This window comes from Medicago truncatula, chromosome 4, assembly GCF_003473485.1.
Source record: "Medicago truncatula cultivar Jemalong A17 chromosome 4, MtrunA17r5.0-ANR, whole genome shotgun sequence".
NCBI classification, from domain to species: Eukaryota; Viridiplantae; Streptophyta; class Magnoliopsida; order Fabales; family Fabaceae; genus Medicago; species Medicago truncatula.
Window position 1 is genome coordinate 27,333,530 of NC_053045.1, and position 25,143 is coordinate 27,358,672.

The 25,143-nt window shown below is 35.3% G+C and overlaps 2 protein-coding genes across 5 annotated transcripts; both read right to left on the minus strand.

The window, feature by feature from the left end:
* Positions 1-409: 409 nt before the first annotated feature.
* Positions 410-12,106, minus strand: LOC11443445 (uncharacterized). 4 transcript variants are annotated; one of them, XM_024781896.2, is made up of 17 exons: positions 11,967-12,106; positions 10,567-10,931; positions 9,832-10,060; positions 9,108-9,385; positions 7,398-7,556; positions 7,083-7,216; positions 6,464-7,004; positions 6,292-6,386; positions 5,257-5,319; positions 5,056-5,141; positions 4,871-4,936; positions 4,067-4,672; positions 3,899-3,970; positions 3,722-3,792; positions 3,484-3,541; positions 1,884-2,148; positions 410-1,654 (listed from the first exon to the last, which is right to left on the minus strand). In XM_024781896.2, the coding sequence occupies exons 2-17, from the start codon at positions 10,839-10,841 to the stop codon at positions 948-950; spliced, it is 3,705 nt and encodes a 1,234-aa protein (XP_024637664.1). In that variant the 5' UTR covers positions 10,842-10,931; positions 11,967-12,106; the 3' UTR covers positions 410-947. The 4 variants fall into 4 exon arrangements, with proteins under 4 accessions (XP_024637664.1, XP_024637665.1, XP_024637662.1 ...); XM_024781897.2 differs by having other exon boundaries at positions 4,067-4,633; positions 6,286-6,386; XM_024781894.2 differs by having other exon boundaries at positions 6,286-6,386.
* Positions 12,107-16,052: 3,946 nt separating this feature from the next.
* LOC11446348 (uncharacterized) lies at positions 16,053-19,943 on the minus strand. Its single transcript, XM_003606097.4, has 5 exons — positions 19,678-19,943; positions 19,328-19,599; positions 18,117-18,328; positions 17,282-17,543; positions 16,053-16,565 (listed from the first exon to the last, which is right to left on the minus strand). The coding sequence occupies exons 2-5, from the start codon at positions 19,595-19,597 to the stop codon at positions 16,224-16,226; spliced, it is 1,086 nt and encodes a 361-aa protein (XP_003606145.2). The 5' UTR covers positions 19,598-19,599; positions 19,678-19,943; the 3' UTR covers positions 16,053-16,223.
* Positions 19,944-25,143: the final 5,200 nt, after the last annotated feature.

Consider the following 25,143-nt stretch of genomic DNA (forward strand, 5'->3'; position numbering starts at 1 on the left):
TTTGATTGAAAGGGATTAGGCAACAATGTAGAGTGGACATTATATTTTGAGTATTAATTACCATATTTCAATAGCAACTTGAAGAAGAATGGCTGTTCAACAGAAGAAAACATTTCCTTTGGTTCATGGTTTCTAGAGTAACTCTTCATCAAGATGATAGATGAGATTGCTACCACTGAACTCAGTTGAGTTATCGTTCCAATATATCAGGAGAAAATAATTAACATTGTGTATGTTTTGGTTGACAATAATATTACATTGGATCGAGCTCCTTTAAAGTGAACAATTCATTTTAAAATGTAAAGTGAATAATATCAATCATCAATTAATAAATCAAGGCATTACACCTATATACATAATATATCATATAGATGATATGAAATAACTTCAACTTTCTCACTTAATAGGATTCGAATCAAAAGTAATTTAGATTGCATGGCAACTTAAGTAATAACATGGGCAAAAAAGCCATCCTTTAGGCACCTTTTAACTAAACGAATGGCATAGCTTATTTATTTCTAAAGATTATGCAGTTGTAATTTCCCAAAAAATTGCATTCCAAGGGCATGACTTTGGCACAGTGAAACCAATTAGATTCAAAAATGCAGATCTTTTGAAGCAATCTCACGAAATCTATGACTGCACAGTAAAACCAATTAAATTATGGAGATTGATAATAAGAAAGGGATCTGGAAGCGATGTCATAAAATCTATGACTGCAGCAGATCTTCTGAACTATTTCCTATATACAACTTTCAACGAAAATACCAACTTGGTTGTTTTACCAAACAATTGGATCAAAATTCTGATCCTAACCACCAAAATTTCTCCACTCCAAGAAACCCAGGTTACATCACGGTCTTGATGCCCACCAGGTTCACCGAATCCATGTGAATTCTCCTTTTGATAGAGATGTTCCATAGGTACAATTTACAAGTTCCATTCCTTCACATAAGCATATTCAATTCCGATAGGTCGTCCATTGGAATTTCAAGGCCCATAATACAATCATGTTCTTGCAAACCATCGTCATCAAAGTTCAGCCAAGAACCAAGATCTTGCGGCCCGTCAAGTTCACCAGATACACCAAATTCGTCTATTGAACTTAAATCAGGTAGTGGCAAATTCTCCAAGTCAGTGGATTCCTTTCCTTGAGAAGTGTTCTGGTTAGCAGATAATGATGCCCCGTCTTTACTGCCATTGTTTCTTGCATTAGCCACAGATAGACTAGAATCATAAATAGGTATACACACAGATTCCTTTGCTTCCATGAATCTATCATTTCCAGCAGCAGTACTCTTTTGCTTGGGCTTAGCTTTTGGCTTGTTCTCATTTTTGTTACTGTCCAATGACAGGCAACCAGCTCTGGAATTAGAATTTGGTCTGGACTGATCCCGGGTCTGATTTCTATCCCTCTCACTTCTCTTTCCTTTGACTCCAATAGGAACAGCACCATCAAGATTTGATGTTCTTGAAGAACCATTGACGACACCATTGACCAGCATTTCCCTCTTCTTCTCCTTGATCATCACAGACCCATTCTGGGATAACAATTGTTCTGATGAGTGGATTGAACTTTGAAAAGAATCAACCAGTCCCCTGTCTGCATAATCCAGCTGACCATCATATTTCTCAGAAGCACTCGAAACAGCACCTGTAGCAGTAGACACACAACAAAAGTTAAAAAAGCAAATAACAAAATAACAACCAACAGCCATAAATACCTAAACATTAGCAAAGATACCACCAGTGAAACAGTACTTGCATCATCAAGGAAGACAGTCTGATAACATGGCAAAGATTTCTGGGACCTAATATGCCGAAAGGGTAACAACACATCTACGGACATTGTTGCAAAAGCAAGCATAAAAAAATTGAAATACCTAATTTTCTCGCTTCAATTTGATGCAAAGCTTTGCTACATGTATTACTGGCTGTGCCAGAAACAATGCAATCTGCCTGTCGGGCACCATTCTCGCGTGAATGAGGGGAAAACATTATATTTTGCAGAGTCGGTTCACTAAAGCAGCTAACACCAGCTTCTTCATATCTTCTACATCTGGCAAGAGTACGTTTAATAAAAGCCAAAGCAAATTGTGTTGAAACCTTCTGAACAGCGCTTTTTGAATTTCTGCTTTCACGGCATGCCTGCCAAAATTTGAGTAGAAAACACATGGTTACAACTTATGAAATGCCTACCTCATTCTTCAACAGAAAAAATAACCAAAGCCTATTCCCATAGGTGGGGTGTGTATGCCTTAATTAATATGATATTATCATTTACCCATGATCTCATGAAATTGTTTGTTTCTGAGCCCTAATCACACAAAATATAGTGAATATGATTGAATAAGGATTATTAGGAAGGCAGCAAAGAAAGGAAGAGATGGTGATGTGTGAAGTATTTCCAAATTAACCTTGAAAAGAACAAATTTTTTGCAATTCTTCAAAAAAAAAAAAACTTTTCCGGCAGTCAAACCGCTACAGAAGTTATTACTAAACCAATGGGCTACTTGCACATATGACTCTGGGGAAAAAAATGAACCAACATCACAATCTGACAAAGGAAAGCTATCTAAAGATGCACAAACCTAAATTACACAGTATTTTACCCGTAGAAACTTGTCAGCCAAAAAAGAGAAAACCAAACACGATTCAAATTGCAATCTCGATAAATCCAATATAATTTCTAAATAAGAGGCATCTTATAATGAGCCCATTCGTTTCAGTTTTTTAAACAGAAAACCCCTTTTATTTTGATAAAAAAAAAAATTTTAAAAAAAAAAAAAAAAAAACATGAAATTTTCAAGGCATTTTGTCTAAGTTTTGAAAAACATCAATATAGAAGAATAGCTTCTGAAAAACCAAACTATAGTTGTAACTAAAAAGAAGTTCATTTTATTTCTGAATATTTTTGACAAACTACTTTGAGTAACTTGTAAAAAAACTGTAATTTTAAGTATTGTTTAAAATTAGGAGTACTTTTATGATCGTTACAAAACAAAAAAAATAGATTTACTTCACATAAAATCTCTACACTGAAATTAGGAACTCCCTTCCTACATTGAAACTAGCCCAACAAAGTTTCTATTTAAGCATGTACGAAGCCAACCGTAGCACCCTCATCCTTGTGGTTAGAATGTGGCAATTAACTCACGGCAGCAGTGCAACCAAATATGTTGCTCTGCATTGGACTATATACAAGGTAAAAGAAATGATATGGGAGTTTGTAGATCTCGGCAAACACAACAAGTTGATAAAGGAGTGAGGGAACTTTGGTACAATGTTTAGAGTTGTTGTAGACTGACTAAATAGTCGTGAATTCAAGTTGTGAAATCAACCTCTTGCAAATGCTAGCAAAGTAAGTCTGTCTACAACAAACCTACAATGGGTCTAATCCTTTCTTAGACCCTGCTATGACAAGAGGTTTATAGCACCATGATGTTTTTTTTTTTTAAATGTCGGTAAAGGAAAGTTTATTACCAATCTCTTTCTGTAAGCCATTTCAGTAAGTTGGTCAAATGCAGCTTGCTCAACCTTCCTGCAAAGTAAGCACATTAATCTTAATAAGAATCAATAATATCTTTAGCCCAAACTCGAGAAATGAAAATTCACGACTCTTGAGTGCATACCAGAAAATGAAGAAATTAGGACATTCTATAACATAATAAAAGATCACAAAGGGAACAGCTATGAATATGCAAAGCAAGATTAGGCATACCGTTTTTCCATGTCCCTCCCTGTGAGAATAGCTCCATCAATTTTGTCCAAGTTTCTCTTCTTCCTTCCATTCTATTAGTCAAACAAAATAACGGGTAATAATGTAAGAATGGACTGAATTGGAAGCCAACTAGATAAATGTGGTTAATTTAACAAGGACAATTCTTGTAGTGCAAACCTGTTCATATAGAGCTTTCTCAAGTTCCACAATATCTTGAATTATAACTTCATCTTGCTCTGCTAAATCAGGCTGTACAAGCAAAGCAAGTAGAAGGAGTAGTTATAAATCCAGTAAGCTTCAAGTAACCATGACATTTGTAATTCCATATATAAAATAAATCCCTACCATTATTTCTGGATATAAACCAATGCTCTGCAACTCAAGCAGCAGCCTATCATCCAGAGACATAAGCTGATAGTCACCATCAGGAGAAGGAAAACTAGGATTATTTATTTCGGGTTGCAGTTGATCAAGATCATTTGAACATATTTCACTGGTGTGAGTGATATCAGAGATGGACAATTCTTCATCTCCCTGCCAAACTCCGGGGCTTTGTAAAGGACTGGATGTGTCTGGGTACCTAAATGTGTTCGATGCAGTACTCTTATCGCAAGATAGTCTGTCCAATATGCAATTCTTCTGAATATGGAAATCCACCTCCGATTCAACTTCAGATTCCATTCTATCCCGGTCTTTCGGTTCAAAATCGACTTGATTACAAGAACCACAGTGAGAATCATCACTAGCACACTGTCTAGATATATTCTTTGCTTCACTTTGCTGGTATGATTCTTCATTTTCGTCTTCTTCAATAAGAGCACAAAGAAGTCTTTGGAATAATGGGGTAACCTTGTCATTCCTCCCACCTACAGCCTCCGACTTGGGTTCATCAAAGTGGTTTCTCCTTCTACCCTGTGAACCTTGAGTGGTTTTATTATTTATAACAACACCCTGAGGAAATAAAAATTTGCTAGTTACTTAAATATATCATATTTAATTTGTACGATTTCCTGTTTATATTTCAGACAAGGAAATTTAATGGCAATTGTGCAGATTTAAATATTAAAATATTTAGCTCTTATTAGTTTTTCATTATTGAAAAACAAGATGAAAGATATAGGCAAGTTATGTATAATGCTACAAACTTACCAACATATCATGATCAATGGCAAACATATGAGATGAACTTTTCTCCAAATCGTCAGCAATATTGAGCTGATACATCAACCAAAAACAAAACCCAGTACGTCAGAAACTATTCAACATATTGAGAATCAAACAATAACTTCAAATTTCCAGAAGAGGAAGGCAATGTTCAAGAGCCGTTTAGCTACCTGTTCCTTCACAAAAGATGCATTATCTGAGCTGATGGGAGTAAAAATACACTCCATTTTACTCCAAAATGGACCTGAAGCAAAAGCTACACACAAAAAGGCAGCAAACTAGTCAAAAACAAAACTGAAAACCAAAAGGAGAAACATAATGGAGAGATATAAGACATCTTGAAAGAAGAGTAGAATGGTTCAAGTACGCACTGCTTGCATTAAGAGCAGCATTAGCAGCTTTATACAATTCTTCGCGATCATCATCCGATACCCCTGGACAGAGACGTTTCAATACGCAACGTGTGAAAACATGATTAAAACAAAATATACAATATAATATCAATAGACTATATATGAATATAAAAACAAAAAAGGGTTAATAATGCTTTTCACCCATATAATATATGTCATTTTCGGTTTTCGCTCTTATAAAATTTTCGGTTTGATTTGCATCCTCGTAAAAAAAAAAATCTTTCGGAAAACACCCCTAATAGGCCATTTTCAGATTTTTTTTTCAAGAAATTTTGGTTTTTGAATGGCCTATTAAGGGTGTTTTCAGAGAAAAACAAATTTTACGAGGGTGCAAATCAAACCGAAAATTTTATAGGGGCGAAAACCGGAAATGACATATATTATAGGGGTGAAAAGCACTATTAACCCAACAAAAAATATACCAGAAATGAAGAAAACCCAATTTATTGGAAGAACATGTTATATCATATATGCATATGTATTACATAGATTTATAAAAAGATAACTAATAAAAAAGATCTGATATGCTAGACACTAAATGCCTGAATGACTCATAGTGTTATGACATGATAACTTAGGAACATATTCCAGTTGGAAAAAACATAACACACTAATATCACTACCATGTATAGAGTTAGACTCAGAGAAACTAAGAGAAATTAGGGATGTTAAACTCAGAGAGACCAAGAGAAATGAGGGTCAAAACTGTGTCCCTCTTCATTCTGATTTCTCGTATAAATACAATGTATTTACAAGCTGTCAAGTTGACTTTCAACCCACTAAATTAGCTAAACTGACATGTGTATATTTACAGCTAATTATGCTAATTGAAAGAATGATTTTATGACTATTACAAATAAATGTGCAATCTTATAGAATTTGATTTGCCATTAATTCCATTGACATATAGGCAATGTGAATAATTTAGCAGCTTATGGCATAAAACTATAATTCCCAAATGAACAAGGCATAGTTTTGAAAACTCACCACTACCTCCAAAATCAGGAGAACCAATGTTCAGTCGCTTCCCTACACGAGTCAAAACCTTGCGTTCTTTCTGCTTTTTTGAAGGAGGGCGCCCATATTTGCTGCATTAACAACCAGGTATGATGACAGTTGAAAACAGAAGTAGAAAGGATAAATCATACAAATAAAATCATCATACGTTTTATTCTTATCATTAGGACTTGTTTCCTGAACTGGCTTCAGTATAGGTACATTCTCAGACTTCTCCCTCCCTAACGGAAGGCCTGGTCTTATTGACGATAAATTCCTTCCAGGTCTTCCTTGTCTCTGCATACCATCTCCTGATTCATCTCTTGGCATTTTATTCTTCCTCATTTGTAACATAGGAGATCCATCCCTATCAGCAGCCAAAGCAAAGTCACTGGCATTCACCCCTTTCTCTTTTATTTTGTTTTCGCCAGCACCAGATTCTTCACTTTCAGATAATCCAAAGGGAGACAAAATATCATCTGGTGCTCTTTTATATTTTGGTGTACTGTTGTCTACACTGCTAGCTAGTTGGAACCCATTGTTGCCAACAGAAGAAGCTTTAACATTGAAATCAGAAGTTAGACAGCCTTCAGATGAGACCTGAACTTCAAGGTTGCGTGAGGCAGGAGAAACTACTTTCACTCTTCGTGTGCGTGAATTTTTAGGTGGTCTTTGTCCACCCCACTGGGTCATTGGATGTATAGAAGAACCTACAGATATTGAAAGCTTTTAATATTTGCCATACTAACTAATCATCATGACTTCATAATTTGAAAGCTGTTACCAACCTGGGAAACTTCCGGCAGGAGAGTGGATGTTAGACAACTCTAGCGCACTAACTGAACCTGTTCTTGGTGCCCGAGATACCTTGTTTTTAATTGGTGGGCTAGGGCTGCTTGTTAGCTCCACTTGAGTGTTTACTCTAATTATAGAAAGATTGACAATTAATAAACTTGATAACTATCAACATATACGAATGTAAATAGGATCAGACTAAATACTTAGTAGGTCAACCTCACTATAAAACGTCACAAAATTGACTGGTAAAAAAACTAAGGTTTAGAAATAAATGAAGACCATGGCGTGACAAGAAATGTTAAAACCTGTTGTTTCCTTTTGCTACAACGCTCTGGTCAGCTAAGTTGTCCCTGTGAAGAGAGGCACCTTGCTCATCTGTAAGCATCACACGCACACCTGTGATATTAGGCTCTGAAGAGCCCTCAGACTTGTTGATTCCAATAGATCCAGGAAGTGACTTCAATCTGCACCACAAAAAGATTATTAGTAAAAGTTTACTTTTATGTTCTTCAATAAAAAAATAATTATGTCAGACCATTCGGCAATGATGTAACTACCTACCCATGTGAAGTAAACAAACACAACATTCAAAGAGGTTAATAAATAACCGGGGGAACAGATTAGCATGAGAAAAAGAAACAAACAATATAATGCAGAGGAACTTTTGTGACTGTGAGTTTATTTAATCCTGATTACAATAGGTTAGTTAATTGCACAATATAAGCAAACAATATACATGTAATTTAAGCCTAAAAGAATTCAATATTACAGATGAATCTACCCAATAGCAGTGAAGCACATTCAGCATCATTAATCTTGATTTATTATTTGAACTACACATGGAGGGGTGTACAATAATTCATATGACATTGTTATCTATGACTATCAAGCTCTCTGTTGGAAGACTTCCAGCAATCCATTTCTGTGATTATTTCACTCCAGAAGATATTCAAGGCTTAAAGTGGCTTTTATACCATGAGTAATTTTCATAGTATGGCAAAGTTTATAAGTACTTCTTGAACCAATTCTGGTTTTGCATTGAAAAGGTGATTATCAGAAGGAGAGCCAAATGGCTAATAGGAGATCTTTACTGGAGCCTCTCAGCCTTCCTTTCTATTTTCCAAGATCTTTTTCTTTCTGGAATCTTTCTTTCCATTCCGAATTAACAAGGGCCAATCCCTAAATCAATTTCTACCAAACCGATTAAGGGATCGAGGTGCCACAAATATCACGGCACGAGGATTGCAGCTGTTTGCTGCAGACGTGCGGAACATCCGTCGAGATTCGCCCACAAGTTATTAGTTCCCTTCCTATCCCGGGTCTCAACAGGGAACGACAATGAATATGTTTTTCCCATTAAGCGAAGTCACAGTCCCCTGTACTACTGTTCCCCACCATCTTAGTCTTTGTTCGATCTGCTCCTCCTTGCCCTCCCCAGGGGAGGCTTATATAGGTTTAATATAAAACAATTTTTGAACTAAAACAAATTTTCCAATCGTAAAAGCTACACATTCAGGGTATAATTCAAATCGTCTATGTTATATGTCGCATGCACTAGACTTTGAACAATCACCAAATAAGGAAAAATGCACAGAAAGCAAGATTGTCCATCAGATCTTACAAGACCTCCAAAATAAAAGCTCTGATTTTTGCCAAACAAATCAACAACAAAAAAGGCCCCCAGTCTATACTTCTATTCAAGTAGGAAATTGTTTCCGGCTTCTTAATAAGAAAACAACAGTAATGCTTACTCTAGAGCAACAGAATACTGAATACACTGGATAAGTACGCTGATAATATTAAACCATAACACCATTTGTATCAATATTGTGACACATCGTATTGGTGCCCTTCGGATGCTGGCAAGGGGTGATCCTAAAACATGGAGATGGTGAATTTATATTTACACGTATGATTTTCAAAAATTACCAAAATCCCTCCAACACATTCTTCATCTAAAATTAACAACACCCTTGAAAAAACATCTTGCAATCTAAGTAAAACTCAAAAAATACCTGAAACCCTGAGCATCATTGAATCGCATCTTCAAATCAGCATTTCCATTTGGAAAGGGAGCTCGTTTTACGTCCCTCTCACCAGTTATAACTCTGTTTCCTACTGTTCCGACAGACCTCCTCTTCTTTATTTTTTTATCTAATCCCTCACCTCCAGCAGGTAATCTGCATGTTTTATCTTCAGTTCGAACAGAGCCCCCACTAAGTGTCTGAATTAGATTTCCATCCTTCTCAGTGAGCATCTGCTGTCTTCCGATAGAAGCAGACCCACTTTCCTCCTGGGAGCAGGGCAAATGAACAAAGTCGTGAAAAAAGAATGAAAATGGACATAAAGAGTTATATTAGAAAGCAATAAGTGTAAGACTATATGTTTAACGACTGTCGAGGAAAACATAGTATAAAAATTATATATCCGATTTTAAGTTAGATATGACTTGCATGGAAATTCAGACGATAAATCACTCAAATCATTTAATACTGAAATTATAAAAACTAGGCTTAAAGAAACTTGAAATCTTTCTTTTGAGAAGAAAAAGTGGCCCAAAATATGTTGAAACATCAGGCAGATAATCCATTCTTGTTAGGCTCTTAACAAAATTTATTCCATATTGTAGGGCTTTAACAATGTACAAAACAAAACTCTGCACTAAAGCAACTTAATATATAGCATCTTGGACAACGCAGACAAAGACTAAAACCTTAGTAACAATAGCTTAAAATATACCCGCATGTCTGCCACGGACGTACGAATTCGCTTGTTCAGCATTGATTTTGGGGTCTTGACTTCTCTTGGAGTCATATTATCATTTGGGATTTTGTGAATCTGGCTTCCCATCTTTGTTAACATTACTCCACTTCCCCTTTCACTTGATAAATCATTCCTTTGTCGCTTCTTTGAGTTTATATACCCATCCACTTTAGTTATAGATTCCTGAAACATTTTTGATCTATCCCTGGACAGCACATTACACACTACTATTAGGATACCAAAATGAATGAATACACTGTATCATAAAATAATAGGTGAATAATAATATAAATCTGAAAATAATTTTACATTAGACAGAAATATAGTCACGTGTATTTGACTAACCCTAAGGGTGTATGACATTTAAAAAAGGCCCGACACCCTGAAAAACAGGCCCAAAAGAAAAATAAGGGCAGTGGTCAAAGAAACAGAGAAATTATTTCACTGTATCTACCTATGAAAATATTTGAACGGTTTTAAAACTACTTTATTTCAACATAACTGTCATTTGATCTTGTCGGTATTGAAATTATATTGTAATCACTTAAACCCCCGAATATAAAATTTTTATGGCAACTGTAAGATTTAGTTCATACATTTCACAATTAATCTACCAATCCTAATGTTTGTCTCCATTCAGCATTTCAAATAGAATTCATCAGATCTGAAGAATTTGATAGTGGAAACTAGGATAGAATAGCAATCATGTACCTAGCCTTTTTGGAGGCATCTTGAACACTTTCCTTTATGTGTTTTAGCTCCCCCGAGGCTCCTGGGCCCATTAATTTAGGATGTGGAACTCCAAAAGAATGGTCTTCTGAGGTGTTTCCAGGAGAAACACCCAAAACCCTCTTCAGCTCTCCCGTATATTTTTTATTTCCTACAGTGATCAAATCTAGCGGCAAACACTGGGGCAAAGGTGGCATATTCGATGAAGTTATCCCACTTGTGCTGCTGCCGTTTAAGTTACTCCCAGAACTTAACATTAAGCCGTTGACCTTCCTAATGCTGAGAAACAAGTCAACAGAAGGACTCTTTCCCTTGTGCCCAACAAAATCAAACGGGGTACCAAATCCCTGCCAAAGGTAAATCACATGTTAAATTTACCGATATAAAATGTCTCATGGACACCCAATTTTCCCTACACCCGAGACATCTGGTTAACTACATGCACAATTGTAGTTAATTTAGTTGAGTATATGGATAATTTAGATCACTTGTGAAATTGTGGTTAATCATGTAGTTGAATTAACCAGAATTTTGACCGTGAATTGAATTAACCATCTATTCAACTAAATTAACCACAATTATTAACGTGTCCCAAGTGTGTAAGAAAAAATGGATGTCTAAATATTATTTATCTTTACCAAATGCACCATCGCATCATATGATTAGGTAGTAACAGCAACAACATCTAGATAATGTACATAATGCTACACAAATAAAACAATTCATAGTCCATATGAATCTCCAAACAATTGATAAAGAACATAATCATACAACATAAAGTATGAAATTAACTACTTAAAACTTATGTAAACTACTAAACCAGTTGGCTAGATAGAAATTTACTAGTTTCCAGAATCAACATTCAACAATACACTTACAAATTACAACAAGACACTCAGCAGCCCCGACACTTCTGATCAAAGGTGTGTCGAGTGTATGACATGTGTTCGTGTCTGACACTCTGACACATGTGATTACATTCAATTTGTGTCAGTGTCGTGTCATGTGTTCGTTCATACATATCCTCCAATGTCCATCAACAACTTGATGATGATGAAATCACAAATGCGGAATTCGAAAAACATATAAACCCAAATGCAAAACACAATAACAGTGATGAGTAATAGATAATTTTCAGAAAAAATTAAAGTTTTCCTATTCGATTAAAAACGAAATTGAGTTCAAAATTTCCATAAACTAAAAAAGTAAGCAATGGGAACACGTAATGCGTACAAGTACGAAGTATGATAATTTGCGAAGAAGAGCGTGAATTGGGGAAGAACAAAGAGGGGATCAGAAAACCCTAGATAGTAGAGTGTTGAATTGAATTGAATTGATATGAGAGGAATAAGGGTTGAGAATTGAGGAAGAGTAGTGCGTACCTAAGTCAAGATCAAAGTCGCAGCTTCGAAGCCCAATAAGGAGAGTGGGGTTATATAAATGCCAAAGATAACGCGGGACTCTACGATTATGATAGATAGACTAGATTAAAGGAGAGCTTAAACAAGTTTTAATCTCTGATTTTAAACTCAACTTAGGTCACATTTGGTTTGAGTTTATGAAAAATAGCTTATGTAAATAAATATAAGCTTTTATTTTAATTTATAAATTCTCATTAACAAAAATTGTATTTCATAAACGGTTTTTTTTTTTAAATTGATTTAAAAACTTATAAATAATACATAAAAATTTATTTATTTGCATAAGTTGTTTTATATACGTTTTAAAATTTGCTAATCCAAACGGGCCAAATGAAAAACTTAGATGTGTCTTTCAAAATTTTTTTTTTTTTTCTTCGTGGATATCAGTTCAAACAAAATGAAAATGTTTGTTATAACTTTTTTAAGAAAAAAATCACTTTTTTTAACAAAATAATCACTTATGAGAATGTTGCATCCGTTTGTTACATCTTTTTAAAAAAAATCAGAATCTAAAAAAATTTTAAAAACAACTTCAAATGAGAAGCTGTTAAGAGCAGCTTCTCAAAAAATAGATTTTTTTTTAGAGGAGAGAGAAAATATGATTTAAAAGATTGAACTAATTTTGTAACAAAAAAAATCCCTTTTATATAGTTGTATTCAAACAAACTAAATTATTTGTTTAAAAAAAGTGATTTTTATCGTGGTAAACAAACGCAAAATAGATTCTGATTTTTCATAAAATCTCTAAAATATAATCTCTAAATTCTTTTATGCAAAAATCACTTTTATTTTAATCCGTAACAAACGGGCCCTTTATGAAAAATTAGAATCTATTTTGTGTTTCTTTACTATAATTTTTTTGGATAAACTGGAAGAGAGAACATACATCAAGAGGAAACACTGACATCTCAACTAGGTTGGCACCCCCGGGGAACCTCCATCCTATGTCAAAGAGGGAGGAGTAGGTGAGAACCCTTCGAAACAAATAAACATGGAAATAAAATCTATCATAGACTAGGGAAATCTGTAGTTTGGAAGACTACATATGTCCCGAAAGAAATAAAAACTCAACTTCGACGGTAAAGCAGAGAGCCAGAAAGCCCCTGAACGGCATGCCCCATAGTAGCCACTCGGACATTCCAGAAGAAAATATTCATTGGGTAGGAGGTGAAGCTGCACCCGTTAAGCGGGTTCGGTAAGACACATTTCCATCAAACTGGTGTTTTTTTAACATTGTTTTTGCTTTTTGGATAATACGGGAGCAAACGAATTATTTGCTGCGTGATGATCATAATCTTTTATCCTTTGCCAGAGATCAAGGTCTTGTTGAATGCGAGAATTACTATGTGTCATGCCCTCCTCCCGCATCGAGGAGTTGTTCATGTCATCCATGGCCGCACCATTAGGCACAACAAGCTGTATGGCCGAGACATCCCCACCATCATGTGAAACCAAATTAAAATCCAAGGCAGCTGCATTCGAGTCATCAGGGATTGCAGAATGTGCAGACAGAGGCGAAGCACTACGTGTTGGAATTATGATCAAGGTCTCTTCATTTATCCCTTCTTGCACGTCAACATGCTCATCCAAATGTGAAGGAAGAGCAGAGGCAACCGGAGACCGAGTAACATCAGACATCGGGAGCATTCTGTCAACTGAGCTTAATTGCACGTCATCATGCGCTTCATTTGTCACCAGTGTCAACACAAGCTCGCCCACATGGGCTAGGACACGCTGAAGGACTTCATCTGTCACGTTTTGCAACGCAAAACTAAAGAAATTTGATGCGACATCTTTCACGGGAACTGCATCTTGTGTATGAGTCTCAGCCAAGGCCGCAAAGGCATTTGAGGAACCAATGCTGGAAGGGTTCGATCTTAAAGGCACCCATTCTTTTTTCTTAGTTATAACTTTCGATTTCCCTTTATCAACATTCACAGGAGGCTCTTTATTTTCCTTCCTTGGATATAACCCATTCTTTACTATAATAAAAATCATTTTTCTTAAATAATTTAGTTTGCTTGGATATAGCTATATAAAATGATTTTTTTGCTACAAAATTAGTTCAATTTTTTGACCCATATTTTCTCTCTCCCGTAAAAGAAAAAAATCTGAGAAACTACTCTTAATAGCTTCTCATTTGAAGCAGTTTTTGTAGTTTTTTTATATTATGGTTTTTTTCAAAATTTGTAACAAATGGATGCAATACTCTTAAAAGTGATTTTTTTCTTAAAAAAACTATAACAAACGGACCCTTACTATCCAAAAAAAAATTTATAACAAAATCATAAAATACTTAGAATGAGATTTTAAGATAAATTATTCAAACCGATTTTTCATTTGAAGTTTTCCTAAACAAATTCTGTTAAAAAATTATAACAAAAAACATAGTACACTACAAAAAATCTATTTTTAAAATAACTATAACAAACAGACCCTTTATCGTAATAAAAATCACTTTTTGAAGAAAATAATTTAGTTTGTTTAGATACAACTATATAAAATGGTTTTTTTCTTCTCTGCCTTGGACCGAGCCATCTTCCCCTAATCCTAAAATTTCAAAAGCAAAAAAAGTAAATAAAAAAAAGGAATTTTTTTCAAAAAATTACATCAATCTTTTGCACTTATTTTCTCTCTCGTCTGAAAGGGTTTTATAGTTATAGAAGACCAAAAAGGATAGTAATCAAGGGGAGACTCAAACATCCCAACTAAGTTGGCACCTCTAAAAAACTCATATCCTATGACGCCTAACTCATAAACTTTTATTAAAAAACGAAAAAAAGTATGTACAAGAAGTGGGCACCACACCAAAACCTTCAAAAGGCAAAGAAAAAAGTAAAAAAGAAAAAGGAAAGGAAAAAAAAATGGTGCCTAATTACCCTTGGGTTCATCCTTGGAATGAGGTATTGCCTTTGTTGAGTTGTTTCTTCCGCTTCTTCGTCACATAAAGCGTAAATTGTTCTTCTGAAGCATCTTTCTCCGTAGCGCTTGTCAAAGCAATTCATTGTCCTTTTGAAGCATTTTTTTCATATTGAACCTCAAAAATGCATAACCGTCCATTTCCACCGTAATCTCATAAAAGAGGCATTTCAATAGATCCATATTTACCAAAATACATGCATAATGGCCAAAAACTCGGTTCTTTATTGAAGCATCCAATGTTAACGGAGTGCTAACATGACTTGCTATGTCGAACAAAGTTTTTTCACGCCAATACTCCTGCGGAAATTTCATAAGTTTAACCTAAACGTGCACATGAGTTTGTTGTTGCATACACAAGTTAAACTCCTTTGTCCATTTTAAGAGACGAAGGACCCGGGGTATCAGACCAGATTGTCCCCTTAGCCCATACCAAGCGCAGGTCATCATAATTATCAAACTGAAATTCAAAAAATTATCTACCGAGGGAAATCATTCTCCACTTGCCTAACGTGTGCCATAGCTCGGTTAATTTCAAATTCAAATCCCTTGATGTATAGGGTTTATCGCCTTTGTTCAACACCAAATGACCCCGAAGGTTTCTCTGACGATCGGCGACACCCTTTTCATACTACTCTTGGTCAATTTTGATGTATAGTCTGTTGTTCTTGATGTCTGGAACTGGTACTGGTAGGCTTGCATTGTCAATTTTCCTGGAGCTACACAAAGCTTGTGTGAAGGACAACATGTTCTGTGGTTGCGGTGTCTGTTGCTAATTAACTTCATGATGAATTGTTTTTACTCCTGTCTCCTTCCACCTACCCTTCTTCATTAGGAGCTCCCTCCCCCCTTCACCCACCCCGGTCACTACATAGTTCACCTGGTTGGGCATGACCTTGGTCCGTATTAAAGGTAGAAAAATTTGTTTTGAAGCGGTAACAGTAATGAATTAATCATTATGGAGAACTAAAAACATATTTAAACCAAGTTTCCTATAGTGCCCAAAACTGATGACTGTATTCCCTTCAAACTCTCAACGAGCAAAATGGTAGAATGCTAGGAACACACTGAACTCACTCTTTCTTAACAATACCAGCGTTAAATTTCACCTAATAATAAAAAGAGCCCTTAGCAAAGAAATATGTTTCTAACATTTCTTTCAAAAATGAAAAAAAGTTGATATACATGATATATAACTTTTTCCTCCTTTCAACCAATGAATGTGATTTACACATATCTAACATTCTCCTAAAAAAAATAAGCCAACAACATAATGGTCTATAATCATATCATGACAAATCATGATACAGATATCGATGATGATCTAGGTTTATATGAAATATCTTCTTCCCCAAGTAAAAGTGCCTTCAAAATCGCCTCGCCTAAGCCACTATAATGTACAATTAAATGGCCACCATCTACAACTTCATGATATTGTATCCATGGTAGCTTCTCTGAAATGAACCTTTGAATTTGAGAGGGCACTACTTTATCTTCATAGCCCTGCCAAATGTGAACTGAACTTCTGTTATTTTGAGGGAATGGATTACTAAGCTTCATTGGATCAAATTCCCAATTGCCAAAGGCAGTCATCCAATCACCCCTGAGAGTGTTATAAACAACCTCGTGCCTCAATTTTTCCTGCAAGTAGTAACATATCACAATTATCATCACAGAACTATTACCGTAAGAGTTTAACTGACATGCACGATAAATGTAAAACAGTTTGATGCATTCAATCACATTTCAGCAGATAGATATTTTAGGAGATAATTTAGAACGAGTAAATAGGCAAATTGGTCAATGAATGCCACACCAATTTCATGTTACTAAGGACTAATTTGCCGGTTACCAAGCCATGCGCATGACCAATTACTGAAAAATTAGTTCTTATTTCATAGGAAAATTAGTCGCTAATGAGTTGGCATTGATATGAGATCAATGTATAATGTGACATGTCCAGTTAACATGTCAGCCATGGCCCTTGACAGTAAGTTAACAGATGAGCCATTTTTAATGACATTTTACGATATCGAGAGTGTATTTGTCAATTTGCAAATAAGGGTCTATTTTTTGACCAATGCCTACAATTTCGAGGACCAATTTGTCTATTCACTCATTTAGGACCTAATTAAACGTAGTGGTTCAATGATTGAATACCATTTGATGCATTTTTTATGTTGACAATGTATACAAGTTAAATCATTGAGCAACAACATCAATATTTTTTACGTCTCTAAGACGGTGATTGATACAACATCAACTGCATTTGACTGCGATTCAAGTGTTGTGATGCAGCCACGATATAAAACCTTGCTATAATACTCTGAACAAGTTAAAAGAAACATGTAACTCACCTTAGTAAGCATTGGAAACCCTGGAATTCTCTCTAAAATTTCTATATCTCTTTTGTTGAAGAATGCTGGATTTTTTTCTATGACAGAATTTGAAGGGAGCCACTTTTGACTCACCCACCAGTGTAACAGTGTAGGAGAATATCTTGCAAGCCACATAGCAATCTTAATAAGTTTCCTTCTGTAGTCATCCCTTACAAGACTCTGAGGAAGGGAAGGCCATTCATAGTTGATGGTTGGTGCTATCATAGCCACACCAGCTAGCCTTCACAAATGTTGAACTTTTAGTGAAATTAACATTGCATTTTTAATATAAGAAAGGGAAACATACAAATACGTATTTGGCTCATATGCATTTTTGGTCTCCCGTTTTTTTTTTCAGTGATTCACAACTTTAGTCCCCTATTCTAAATTCGAAAAATATGGTCCCCCAATATGTAAAATTTCAAAAATATTATCCATCACTGCATTTGAGGCTTATTTTATATGATGTGTCAAGTTAAATAATGAGCTGGCAAGTCACTAGGTGATATGGCCATGCATATTTTTTGGATTAAGTTTCATTTTTTAAAGCAATACTTTAATGACATGGAAAATCTAACAAGAAGATTTGATCCACATATGCATTATCCTGTAACTTGCCACTTGCTAGCTCATTATTCAACGCGATACATCAGCAAAATTATGCCCCAAATTCAGTGATGGTAAAAATTTCTGAAACTCTTAAGCCTAAAATCATGAATCAGTAAAAAATTAGGACAAGTGTATTTAAGCCTAGTATTTAAAAAAAAAAAAATAAAAAAAAAATAAAGCCTAGTATTTAGAAGTTGCAATTTACCTGTTAGGGATATAGTTCAGACAACTCCAGGTAGCATATGATCCCATTGAAACTCCAATCACATGAAATTTTGATCCTATTTGTAACTGATCAGCTAGTTCTTCAATGTCAAGTGCTTCACTTTTCAGCGAGCGTTTGGGATTTGGATCACTTTGTCCATAACCAGCTCGATCATAATGCAGAATATATACTCCTAGCTCATCTATTAGTTCCTGTAGATTCAATGTCAATGTTAACTCAGTTAGCATATTTCAGCGGATTCACTTCAACTTCTATGCATGTCCTAAGTCTCATGCATTGAAAAGATGCTTCAAAATTCAGAATCCATTACAATTTACAACTCGCCCGAAAAAAGACTAATTGTTAAGAGCCTTGGATTGAATGGTCTATGTTCTGAATAGTGGTTATAATGTTCTGTTTGGATAAACAGATTAATTAAGTGCTTATAGCATATGTGTTTTCATATAAATGTGTATATATAAGCTAAAACATAGATAAAACAAAACCAAACTGCTTTCATAAGTTATCATGGAGAACTTATGGAAATTAAGTTGAAAAGAGCTTATGGAAATGTCATAAGCTGTTTCGTAAGCTCTCCCACACTGTCTCACTAGTGTTTATGCAAGTAGATAATTCAAATAAGTCAATCTAAACAGACCCTAAGTGGCGGCCATCTCTTCCCCTTACAAGTTTATTTTCTAGGATTGAGTTAGACCTAAGACTTATGCACACCTTTTGATTTTATCCAAGTATCTGAATAGCTACCTATTTAGATAAACAACTTAATTAAATGCTTATGCTATAAACGCTTCTCATATAAGTGCTTATGTTTAAGCTATTGCTTTAATAAAAGATATGATAAAGTCAAATTGTTTTACATAAGCTATACAATTTTTTATAAGCTATTTTGGAGAGTTAATGGAAACAAGCTGAAAACAACTTATGGACATGTCATAAGCTGTTTCCACAAATTCTCCCACACAATCTCACAAATGCTTATGTCAATAGATAATCTCAAATAAGTCAATCCAAATACACCTAGAAATATTATGTACATAGGATCCCTAACATTTTGCATCTATTTCCACATATCTCACAGTATGTCAACTCCATTAAAATTTAGATCAATACCCATTAATTAAACACATCATATAAACAATTCCCAGATCAATATAATGAAATTAAACTAAAAAAGAAATCAAGAACAATACTTGTGGTGCAGGAAAGTTCATATCTTTAGAGCTTCCAAAACCATGAACAACAATGATGCTATGTTTTGCTTTATCCTTTGTAACACCACTTTCTCTATAAGCAAGAAATCTTCCATCACTGAGTTGAATTCTTGTTGAAACCATAAAACCATTTTCTTCATCATCAACAACTGAATCATAATCATTACTCTTTGGTGCTGGAAGTTGAGTTGCTTGATAAACCATTCCTAGAAGACCTATGATTAACACTATTACTGCTTTTGAAACCATACCTGAAAAGTTTAAGATCTTATAATAAATAATTAATCATATAAATATGAATAAGAAGATTATGAAAGTTAAATTTTTACCTGTTGAAATTCAATCAAAGCAAAGATATTTTTCTTGCTTGATTTTGACTACTTATAAGTTGTAGATCTTATAGGTTAAGTAACCTTTGAATTTGATTATCAATTGAGAGATTAAAGAATTTGATTGGTTAAAGATGAAACTAGTGTGAAATTATTTAAATTTAATTTTGGTGAAAGAAAAGGAATATTTATTCTTAAAGGTTTCATTTAATAATTAGATAGCAGCATCTTCTATTACCAAAAACAAAGTTGACAGCATCTTCATGTTAGTTTTTGCAGAATATGGGCCATAGGCGTTTCATTCATTGAAAACTGTGATAAATTGTTCAAAAAAGTTTTTTTTACTCTTTGTTGTAATAAAAAAAGGTTAAATATTTTTTTGTTTCCTATAAATATACAAACTTTTTGTTTTAATCTCCTAAATTTTTCCTTCAACTTTTAGTTCCCGTAAAAGTTGAAGGAAAATGTTAAAGGGACTAAAACAAAAATTTGGTATATTTATAGAGACAAAAAATATATTTAACTATAAAAAAAATTCTAAATTAATTAAATATTTTTATAAGCTTCCAAATTATGTGATATTAAAAGTATATTTGAGTTTTTTGTTCCTGATGTTTAAATCAAAATAAATTACATGTCTCACCAACATCGAATATTCCTCGCTCCGAATTTTATTATAAGTCGTTTTGATATTTCAACACATATTAAAAAGTGTAATTGATTTTGTATTGAAAAGAGAAATTGAGTAACTTTACAAGATTATCTCTTATTAATGTGGGAAGGTGGTTGATGAAGGGATGCAGTAGGAGCCAGTTGTGGGGACGGGTTGAGAAGGGGAGGATGAGGGTATTATGAAGATTCTTTCCTGGAATGTTAGGGGGTTGGGAGGTAGTGCTAAGAGGCCGGAAGTGCGTAAATTATTATCTGAAAAGAATCCGTCTATAGTTTGTATTCAGGAGACGAAATTGGCTGTTATAGATGACGTTTTTTGTTCATCTTTGTGGGGTATTTTGACTCATTCGTATTCTTTCCGGCCGGCTGTGGGGGCGTCTGGTGGTTTATTAATTATGTGGGATTCTTCTGTCGTGGAGGTGTGGTCTTCTTTCAGTTTGGAGCATGTTTTATTAATTCATGGGCGTTTCATTGATTCGAATGATGAATTTTATCTGTTTAATATTTATGCACCTTGTGATAATGGAGCAAAGCAATTGTTGTGGAATTCTTTGTCAGAGCATCTCCATAGGTTGGTGGGGAAAAACATTTGTTTATGCGGTGATTTTAATGCTGTTAGGAGTATGGATGAAAGAAAATCGAGAGGGGTTGCAATTCGCTCTTTTGATTGTGATCCCTTCAATTGTTTTATTGATAGTAATGTGTTAGTGGATCTTCCACTTCAAGGCCGCAGTTTTACTTGGTATAAGGGAGATGGTACTTCTATGAGTCGCATTGATCGTTTTTTGTTATCAGAAGACTGGTGTAATAGATGGCCGACTTGTATGCAAGTCTCTTGTATGCGTGGTTTGTCGGATCATTGTCCGTTAGTGTTATCGGTTGATGATTTTAATTGGGGACCGAAACCGGTCCGTATGTTGAAGTGTTGGTCCGAATTTCCTGGGTATAAAGAATTTGTTCGTTCGAAGTTACAGTCTTTTAATTTGGAGGGTTGGGGAGGTTTTGTTTTAAGGGAAAAATTGAAACATATCAAGATTGCTCTTAAGGATTGGCATTTAACTCATTCACAAAATTTGCCGAGCAAGATTCTTTCCCTGAAAACCAATATTGACGCTTTGGAGGATAGGGGTGAGGTGAACGACTTGTCCGAGGAGGATTTGACGGATTTACATGATATGTCAATGGATTTACATTCTTTGTCCAGGGTAAATGCTAGTATCTCGTGGCAACAATCGCGATTACTATGGCTTCGAGAAGGAGACGCGAATTCTAAATATTTTCATGCAATTATGTCTGATAGACGTCGACGAAATACCATCTCCTCTATTTTAGTTGAAGGACATATTGTGGAGGGTGTATCCGAAGTCAGGGCAGCAGTTCTTAATCATTTCCAGCATCATTATCAGGTGTTGCCTCTGAATAGGCCTAGGGTGGATGGTATGAATTTTCGTCATTTATCCGTGTTGGAAGGTAATGCTCTGATACGTCCGTTTACAGAGGCGGAAGTTAAGGTAGCAGTGTGGGATTGTGATGGTTACAAGAGCCCGGGTCCAGACGGTGTTCCTTTGGGTTTTATTAAAGACTTCTGGCAGGATTTGAAAGGTGATATTATGCGGTTTGTGTTGGAATTTCATCGCAACGGTCGTTTCTCTAAAGGAATAAATAGTACTTTCATTGCTCTCATTCCAAAGATTGACAACCCCCACCGTCCAAATGATTTTCGCCCCATTGCTTTGGTGGGATGTCTATATAAAATTTTGGCCAAGTTGTTGGCAAACCGTTTACGGAATGTAATGGGATCGATAATCTCAGACACACAATCAACGTTTGTAAAAGATCGACAAATCCTTGATGGTATTCTAGTAGCTAATGAGGTGGTGGATGAGGCTCGAAAGTTAAAAAAAGATTTGTTACTGTTTAAAGTTGATTTTGAAAAAGCATATGACTCAGTAGATTGGGGATATCTCGATGATGTTATGGGCAAAATGGCTTTTCCGACATTGTGGCGGAAATGGATGAAGGAATGTGTTACTACCGCAACTGTTTCGATTTTAGTTAATGGCAGCCCTACAGAGGAGTTTCAAATGAAAAGGGGTCTGCGTCAAGGCGACCCTCTTTCTCCTTTTCTTTTCCTTATAGCCGCAGAAGGGTTGAATGTCTTGATGCATTCAGCAGTAAATTTAAATCTGTTTACTGGTTACTCTATAGGATCGCACAATCCTACTGTGCTTTCTCATTTGCAATTTGCGGACGACACACTTTTGTTAGGTGTTAAAAGTTGGGAGAATGTTCGTGCTTTGCGGGCAATCTTGGTTCTTTTTGAAAATATGTCTGGTTTGAAGGTGAATTATCACAAGAGTTTGTTGGTGGGTGTTAATATTTCTGAATCTTGGTTACAAGAAGCTGCTTCTATTTTGTCTTGTAAAATTGGTAAAATTCCTTTTATGTATTTGGGGCTGCCCATTGGTGGTGATGCTAGACGTTTGATTTTTTGGAATCCGGTGATAGAGCGCTTAAAATCTAGATTGTCGGACTGGAAAAGTAGAAACTTGTCGTATGGTGGTCGCTTGATTCTTCTTAAGTCTGTCCTGTCTTCACTGCCTGTCTACGCCCTTTCTTTTTTCAGAGCTCCCGCAGGTATAATCTCTTCCATTGAATCTATTTTAATAAAAAAAATTTGGGGTGGGGGTGAGGAACATAGAAAAATTGCTTGGGTAGACTGGAATTCTATTTGTATGAATAAGGGGGTTGGTGGTTTGGGGGTAAAGAGATTACAAGAATTTAATATTGCTCTGCTGGGCAAATGGTGTTGGAGATGTTTAGTGGTCAGGGAGGGCTTATGGTATAAGGTGTTGTTTTCCCGTTATGGGGAACATAGAGGGCGGTTAAGGGAGGGTGGAGTGACGGGGTCTGCTTGGTGGAGGGAGATAGTAAAAATTCAAAATGGAATAGGTGTGGAGGGTGAGAATTGGTTTGAAGAAAGTATAATAAAACGTTTGGGTGATGGCTTGAATACTTTCTTTTGGTCGGATTGTTGGGTGGGGACGGTGTCTTTTATGGAGAGGTTTAGGAGACTTTTTGACTTATCAATTCATAACGACTTGTCTGTGGGTGAGATGTATGCCTTAGGTTGGGAAGAACATGGGGAGGCTTGGAGGTGGAGACGTAGTTTGTTTGCTTGGGAGGAGGAATTGGTAGGGGAGATTAGGAACTTGCTTACTAACGTTACTTTGCAGGATACTCAATCAGATGTTTGGCTTTGACGACCTAATATTGGTGATGGTTACACTGTTAGTGGTGTGTATCAAATGCTCATGCGGCAAGAGATGCACAACCACGATATCGTTTCGGATGCTCCTTGGCACAAGAGTGTTCCTTTGAAAGTCTCTATTTGTGCATGGCGTCTCTTTCGCAATAGATGACCAACAAAGGATAACTTGGTGCGGCGAGGTGTTATATCTCATGATTCACAATTGTGTGTTACAGGATGTGGCCAAAATGAAACTTTAGATCATTTAATTATTCATTGTCCTATTTTTGGTGGTCTTTGGCAACAAATTAAAACTTGGATTGGTGTATTTTCCGTGGATCCCTATCAGGTTCTGGATCATTATTATCAATTTGTTTTCTCTTTTGGTAGCAATGCTTCAAGAAGGTCTTTCCTTCATTTGGTTTGGCTTTGTGGTATTTGGGTTCTTTGGCACGAAAGAAATCAGAGATTATTTGTCAATACAGCAAAAACAACTGCACAATTACTTGAGAAGGTTAAGATCATATCTCTTCAATGGTTGAAAGCAAAAAATGTGTGCTTTCCTTTTGGTTACCATGTGTGGTGGCAGCGTCCCCTTACTTGTTTGGGGATTGGCTAATGTATTTTCCTTGGTCTTTTCTCTTTTTTGTGGTTTGTTCGGAACTCTTTGTAATTTTGTTTTGTCTCTTTTGGCACTCCTTGTGCTAGGGATCAAAACGTTTTGTTAATATATCTCATTTTGTTTTGTTCAAAAAAAAAATGATACGAGAAAAGGAGATTAAAAGAATATAAATAAGAGAGAATAATAAAAGGTCGAGGGTATGATAGGAAATTTTTTTTATTAATGATGCATTATAAAGCAACTTATAATAAAATCAATTTTTTTTTTTAAAGTGACTTATAATAAAATTAGGATGGGGTGTTTATTTAGATGTTCTAATTTTAGCAGTTTTTTTAAGCAGAAGAATAGTTTTTTTGTCATCTTTTTTTGTGGTGGCCGGAGTTTGAACCTCAGATCATGTATATATTATGCATTGTTTCTACCATCTGAGCCAAGCTGACGAGGATAATTTTTTTGTCATCTAGTGTTATGTCATGTCTCGCGCGAAATTTGAGGTTTGTAACAGATTGCTCATTTTAAGTTATTTTTGCCACACGCCGAATGAAACAGTGAGACCTTTTTCTTATATTTTTATTTTAAATTAAACAATATTATGAAATAAATAAAATAAAATTTATTAAAATTACAATTAATATAAAGGGTTAAATATGTTTTTAGTCCTTACATTTTGCGCCTCTTTGAAGAATAGTCATAGTCCCTACTGTTAACTCTTTAATGGAATGTTGATGTGATAGTTAGTGGGTCCCAATTATTTTAAGTTTAAATATGTTTTTGATCCCTACATTTTGCATTTTTTTTTGTTGTTTTTTTTTTATAATAATAATTAAACTAAAATTGAAACTTTTTTTGAAACGATAAATATTATTCCCGTCGAGGTAGTGTAAGACACACCAACTCTCGTGGAGGGAAAAGAAAAAACACA

Bases quoted from the DNA above. Each gene is read 5' to 3' on its own strand.
- LOC11443445 (XM_024781894.2), bottom strand. From the start codon at position 10,841: ATGTTAAGTTCTGGGAGTAACTTAAACGGCAGCAGCACAAGTGGGATA. The intron at 6,387-6,463 runs GTATGATGATTT...TTGTTAATGCAG, and splicing joins CCTAATGATAAGAATAAAAC to CAAATATGGGCGCCCTCCTT. The intron at 3,542-3,721 runs GTATGCCTAATC...CTTACTTTGCAG, and splicing joins GGGAGGGACATGGAAAAACG to GAAGGTTGAGCAAGCTGCAT.
- LOC11446348 (XM_003606097.4), bottom strand. From the start codon at position 19,597: ATGGTTTCAAAAGCAGTAATAGTGTTAATCATAGGTCTTCTAGGAATG. The intron at 17,544-18,116 runs GTAAATTGCAAC...ACATTTGTGAAG, and splicing joins CTGAACTATATCCCTAACAG to GCTAGCTGGTGTGGCTATGA. The intron at 16,566-17,281 runs GTGAGTTACATG...TACTACTTGCAG, and splicing joins GGTTTCCAATGCTTACTAAG to GAAAAATTGAGGCACGAGGT.